This window comes from Megalobrama amblycephala, linkage group LG14, assembly GCF_018812025.1.
Source record: "Megalobrama amblycephala isolate DHTTF-2021 linkage group LG14, ASM1881202v1, whole genome shotgun sequence".
In the NCBI taxonomy this organism is placed as follows: domain Eukaryota; kingdom Metazoa; phylum Chordata; class Actinopteri; order Cypriniformes; family Xenocyprididae; genus Megalobrama; species Megalobrama amblycephala.
This window is the reverse complement of record NC_063057.1, coordinates 37,213,675-37,220,591: the sequence shown is the minus strand read 5'-3', so window position 1 is coordinate 37,220,591 and position 6,917 is coordinate 37,213,675. Positions and strand designations below refer to the sequence as shown.

The 6,917-nt window shown below is 42.5% G+C and overlaps 1 protein-coding gene across 1 annotated transcript; it reads left to right on the top strand.

The window, feature by feature from the left end:
* Nucleotides 1-5,096: 5,096 nt before the first annotated feature.
* Nucleotides 5,097-6,251, top strand: LOC125244456 (uncharacterized protein F54H12.2-like). Its single transcript, XM_048154538.1, has one exon. The coding sequence runs from the start codon at nt 5,097-5,099 to the stop codon at nt 6,249-6,251; it is 1,155 nt and encodes a 384-aa protein (XP_048010495.1).
* The last annotated feature ends 666 nt before the right edge of the window (nt 6,252-6,917 follow it).

Below are 6,917 nucleotides of genomic sequence, written 5' to 3'. Positions count from 1 at the left end.
AGCATTGTCCTCATTTTAGCATTTAATAGGAATGCAAGACTTGTACTGCATGAGAACAGAGATTTGAGTAATAAGCTGTACAGGGGTGCTTTACCCAAAGCATCAGCAGCCAACTATCATAAGTTCTGTCATTACTAACATAGTGTAATGATATGGGGTTTCCTGAAACAATAGTTCAAACGAACATCCGAAAACTGCATCACAAACTTGTATGGTTAGAACGACAAATCTCAAACTGTGATTAGAAGCATGTTTTATGTCATGTGGACTTAATAAATCATTATCTTGAGCAAAATAAGCAAGCTGACATTAAGTACAATGTATATATATTTTAGCGAATACATACAAATGTCATTTGCATATTTTACTTCGTCAAGAGATTTAAGCACCATTTTTGAAGCATTTGCATGTACGGGCTGTAGACCTACGTAACAATAAGCCTATAATTGAATCTGGAAATAAATAAAAATAATTGCAAAAAATGAGAATTAGTCCTCAGATGTCATGTCCGTGATTTTTAGCAAAAAAATCTAGCATTAATTTGATAGTAGTGATACCCTGCACTACCTGTCAAAATTTGATGGATGACCTTTGACCTCTGTGACCCCTGTGACCTCTGGGGCCACCCACGTCGTTCCCCTCCCCCACGGGCCACCCACGAAGTTTTCCCATCCCCCTCCCATGGTTGACCGTAATATCACCCCCAATGACCTTTGATATTGTTGGTGATCCTCCGGGGGCTGATATGACCTTTGTCCACATATTTCAAATAGCGATGTTGACCTGTGAACTGTCAGGACGTCTTCTGGGTGATGAAATGGCAAACGGATGATTTTAAAGGGTCGAGGGTCACATGTGCTTCGCACATGTGTGTCAGAACACATCTATATAAATAGACACTGCAGCATACTGTGTAAAAAGAAAAAAGAGGGGGTGAAACATGGCTGGTTTATACTCACCTAAAACGCCTGAGAGAGAATGGGGTGAAGAGATGATGAAAAGTCTGACTCTGGCCCCGAGAAAAGAGCGCTGGCATGTCTATTTGACAGACTTTCTCCACGAGAATAAGGAGTATGTGAAAGATGAAATTATGTTGAATAGTAACCGTGTATTCGGTTACATATTCCATAAACCATCACGAGTCGTGACGCTCTACACCATTGACAGTGCTGGTGAATTTATATCGGGACGAGACCCCTGTCTGGTATTTCCTGATAAGGACTGGACTTTATTCTACACCCGTGTCTGGAAAGACCTGAATGACAGTGGAGAAGAACCTTTGTACATCTCAGAGTGGGATGGGGTAACTCCTAATCATCGCTACCGAGTGGTCGGGGATCACTCTAAAAAGAAGTCTGATGAGTGCATTTACATATTCTGCTGCAAAGACAAGGCGAAGCTCAGCGATCGCTCAGGATTCATACGACAAAATGAGCATCAAGTTATGTACGAAATGTTATTTTTGTTCAAGTGGTGCGATCGGGATCTGCTGAGTTGTCTTTTTCTATTATAAACAAAATGTTCAAATGGTGTGACATGCGTGATGGATACAATAAAGTTAAAGCGCAGCTGTTCCACCCTGAGAGATGTGCGCGCAGTAGTACATACTCTTCTCCGTCCCCGCCCATTCACTACGCCCATAAAGTGAGCGGTAAGACAGTCCCACCCCACACAACATCTTTATAAGCCATGTCTCAAGACGGTGCTCACGGCTGCAGCTACGGCATCTCTTTCAACCCTGCGATTGATCCTCCTGATGACAATGCTACCGATACTATTCTGACGGACGAATGTGGGCCGTCTGATACCGATAAACGATGGTTAGATAAATTCTGCAAAGAACTTGGATATCGCAACCTGAGTTTCTTAACGGGTCTGTCTGACACCACCTCAACCGACAAGGGAATCGATGCCCCAGACGGATGCTTCACCGACCTCGGATTCAAAATCATAAAAACTCTGATTGCCGTACTTCTGCAACATCTCATCACCGAAAAGCTAAAGGATGACTGTGAAGGCTGCGCAATAAATCATCCGAGCCAACTGCAACATTCCTGCCTGTTTGAACCACCAGCGTACTTTTTCGACACCCACTTTGACGAGCTGACCCGCAAACTGTTTAAACCTGATCTACGGGCCATCATAGCCTACGCCCTATGCAGGTCTGGCTTAAAGTCTCATCCTCAGCAGATTCAAGGAACGGCCGGAGCTATTCTGCATGAACTAAAAGACGAACCATTCATTGCTGCAAAACTACAAGAAATCAGAGACAAACTTCTGGACAAATCCTGTGAGAAAGTTGTGCACGACAACGTCGATCTCTGGCAAGGTTTCTCAATTTTGAATGGAGAGTGAGCAAGACCCCACCACCACCATGGGTGCTGTATGTAGCCAAAGGAACCTCATAGATAATCTGTTTAAAGGACATTACAGAAGACAAATGATTGCGTTATTGGAAAATTTGATCGATGAAGCCCTCGATATGTATGATGATCCTACTTATGAAGACGATGAGGATGATTCCTCCCACGAAGCAAAATTCAGGAAATACTGTGAACAAATAAGGGGGCTATCTCTTTCATGGGAGGATTTGAAAAACATATGTGTTAAAGGGACTGTACCATATTGCGATACGATACGAGATGTTCTGGAAGTGATGACTCAAAGTACCGAATGCTTTCGCATCAGTGACATCCTCTGTATCTACACGTATGTAACAGATGTTTGTGTGGGACTCGCTAGATTCCATAATGTCGATTCTGTTACCATCAGTGATATTGTTGAAACAACAGGGAACTATGTCCTAGACCATGACTGGAAGTCATGCCGTGAATTTCTTTTCTGGTTAGACTATCACTAATCTTTTTACTTTCTTACTTAGCGCATGCGGTCATCTTATATCATTATAGCGGTTTACTTACTGTTTAGAGAATTTCGATGTATTCTTATTTAGAGTGTACTGTCATTATGTATTCCTATTTTTCAATTTATTCTTTTATTATCTATGGTATGCTGTCATTATGTAATCCTATTTCAATTTATTACCTATGACATGTTGTCATTATGTATCCTGTTTTTTAATATTTTTTCATTTTTAATAAAAGATTGATTCTACCCTTTTTTATGTCTTATTCTTTTGTGAGGGTTGAAACAGCAACATGTCAGAGCTCATGAAAAAAGCTTATTACACCCCATCCAACCCCGGCTCTTTGGGTGGTAAAAAGCGATTAAAAGAGTCCGTCTTAAAGGATAGTGGAGTACGTCTAACCGATAAAGAGGTTTCGGATTGGTTGGCCGGGGAGGATGCTTACACATTACACAGAGCCGCTCCTATAAAATACAAACGCAATAGAGTCGTCGTGTACGCTGTGGATACCTAGTTCCAAGCGGATCTCGTTGACACGTCGGCCTATTCCAAAGACAATGATAACAATAAATATCTGTTAACTTGCATCTATGTATTTAGCAAGTACGCATGGGCTCGGGTGTTAAAGAAGCGGGCGTCGAAGTAACTAAAGCGTTTGAGTATATACTCCAAGATGGCCGCATACCTCAGAAATTGTAGACGGATCAGGGGAAGGAATTTTTTAACAAACATTTTCAAGATGTGATGAAAAAGCATGACATTAATCATTTTGCTACGGCTACTGATTTGAAAGCCAGCGTCGTTGAACGATTTAATAGAACGCTAAAAAGTCGAATGTGGCGATTTTTAAATGCTACAAATTCCCGACGTTACATAGATGTTTTAGCCGGAAAAAAATAATTGACGACGGAATTTTCACCCTAAACACAGCCCCGCACCAGTCCCTAAACATTTACAACCTAAACCTTCCTCTGCGCCATTTAAAGAACTATCAGGGTTTTCTGTATCAAGGAAGGTACAAATAGACGGTGGGTACTATCCGTCCGTTCGTGACGTGACCCGCGCAATAACTAACGTTATTTCGCCGACGGGTTTATTGGAGCATGATCGTTTAAAAAACAAAGTGTACCTGATTGCGAGACCTAACGTCTCTTTAACCTTCTCAGGGAAACTAGCAACTATTTTAGGGGTGAATCCGGATGATGCTATCGGCCGTTCGGCATACCATAAAAGTGCTGATTTTACAACGAGCCAAACTACATTCGCTCCTCATCAAGCTGATATCAATGGGGGTTTCTATACTATGTACGTTTACACCGACATTATCCAATATCAAGCGGTCGGTGATTCGTATGTCCCCCTTTTGAGATGCGTACATATAACGGGTGACAACAATGATATCGTCAGTGTTAGATACGACAAACCACATTACGCATCGGTCAACAAGGAGCTCATCACAGATATAGCTATCGAACTGAAGGACGATCAAAACCGTGAAATATCGTTTTCTTACGGCAAAGTCGTCGTAAAACTACACTTTAAACCATCGAAACAATCCGTTTTTTAAAAATTGCGTATTACAACCACCGTGGGATGGATGCTATGGATTATGTTAACTATTACCAAAATCAGGCCGGCGGTGGTCTACCAGGGTATTCAGGGGGAGGTGTCATGTACGGGGCGGGATTAGGAGGGTTGTTTAGAGCAGTGGTTCTCAAACCTGTCCTGGGGACCCCCCACCACTGCACATTTTGCATGTCTCCCTCATCTAACACACCCAATTCAACTCTTGCAGTCTCTACTAATTAGCTGATGACTTGAATCAGGTGTGTTAGATGAGGGAGACATGCAAAATGTGCAGTGGTGGGGGGTCCCCAGGACAGGTTTGAGAACCACTGGTTTAGAGGACTGTTTAGGATGGCCATACCGCTGTTGAAAAGGGGGTTCAGCATTGCTAAACCCCACCTAAAATCGGCTGCTAAAAATATAGTATCTGACGTCGTCTCAAACGCCTTGTCAAGAACGTATAACGATAACTCTACATCTCAAGACGGTTCGGGTTTGATGGTCATGGCTCGTAAGAGAATGTCTAAACCACCGGGTATAAGGAGGCGTGGTCATTCGATAAAGAAGAAAACAAAGCGTGGTCCCAAGAAACATCCAGTCGTACGCAGAAAGCGTAAGAAGGCTGTAAAGCGAAACATATTGGTTAAGAGAACCATATTCTAACATGGCATTACTCCACCGCATGTCAGGAGAGTGCATCAAGTCTGAGTTGGACTTATTTACGGTTCCTCTGACACAGACAGTTATTGAGAAAAGCAGTTATTTAGAAGTGCCTCCTTCATCGGCTATATCGAACTCTTCACCTTTGGAGTTTTTTATAGCGGGGAATGGCGACGATTATGTCGACCTAAATAACATGCTGTTGTATCTACGTCTTAAAATCACGAAGCCTAACAGCGAAGATTTACCAGCAGATGCCAAGGTTGGCCTGATAAATTACCCCGGGGCTACTATATTTTCACAAGTCGACGTGAGCCTGGGCGATCGTTTGATATCTCAGAGTTCGAGCACTTATCCTTACCGTTGTATCATCGAGAGTCTGATCAACTACAGTAAAGATGCGCTGGAATCGCTTTTCTCCGCAGGCTTGTTTTACAAAGACACAGCCGGCCATATGGTCGCGACTGACCCCGGCGGTCGCAACCAGGGGTTGGCAAAGAGGGCCGCCTACACAGCGAATAGCAGAGTGGTGGAACTGTTGGCCCCCATTCACAGTGATATTTTCTTTCAAGAAAAATTTATGATGAATAATGTCGACATAGATGTCGCAAAGTATCCCATAGATCGTGTTTGTCTAAAAAATTTCTCCATACCAGCAGGGTCCCGTGTTTCGAATCAAGAAAATTTGTTTTTAGGAACGCTACCAAAATCTATCGTCCTGGCTATGGTCGATAACGATGCATTCACAGGTGCCTACAATAAAAACCCTTTTGCTTTCAAACATTACAATTTGGAGTTCCTAGCAGTCTACGTCGACGGACAGCAATTTCCTGCCAAACCGCTACAACCGAATTTTGAATCTAGGGCCGCTGTACGAGAATTTTATCAACTGGCTATGGCCTCTGGAAGACATCTTAAAAACCAAGCGCTCTCTATCGACAGGGATGACTTTCTGAATGGATACACCCTTTACGCCTTCAACCTCACACCTGACGAAGAGTGCGGTCAGCACATATCGCTCATCAAGTCTGGCAACATCAGGCTCGAGGCACGCTTCCGACAACCGCTGCCACAGACTATTAATTTATTAGTCTACGCAGTGTTCGATAGTATCATTGAACTCTCTAACCGCAGACAGGTGCTGGTCGATTACTATTGAAATGAACACAGTACAGCTCACAGGCATCATGGACAAAATTGCATGCGGCGTTCATTTTCTTGGGGTACTCCCGAGTGATCAACTACCTGAAACACCATTAAGGAACTCGCCATCCACATCGATAATTAACACCCACCCATCGTTGCTACCAGGCGAACATTGGCAGGCTGTTTATTTACATAGCGATGGTACCGGCTATTTTTTTGACAGTTTTGGAAATCCCCCCGACAGCGACTGTTTTCCAGGAGCCATCAAAAACTTTCTGCTAACCAATGCGTCTGAAGTCAAGTCAAGTCAAATTTATTTATATAGCGCTTTTACAATTGGTAATTGTTATTAGAAGCACAGAAAAAAGGGAAGTGGTTAAAAATAAGCTGTACAAGCAAGCGTGGTAATGTGTAACATATACAAGATGGTGCTACATTAAGCCAATGTCGGCTGACTCCCAGGGGTGGAAAAAACCCCCTAGGAGAAAAACCCAGCGTGCTAGCACTGGGAAAAAAGTCCTAGGAGGGAAAAAACCCCTTGGAAGATATATATAATATATGTAAATGGATATGGAGATCAAAATCTGAATTATAAATTTTTATTATAGAGATTAAAAATAGATTATATATAAATATATGTAAGCGGATACGGGGATTAAAAATCTGAATTATAGAAGCG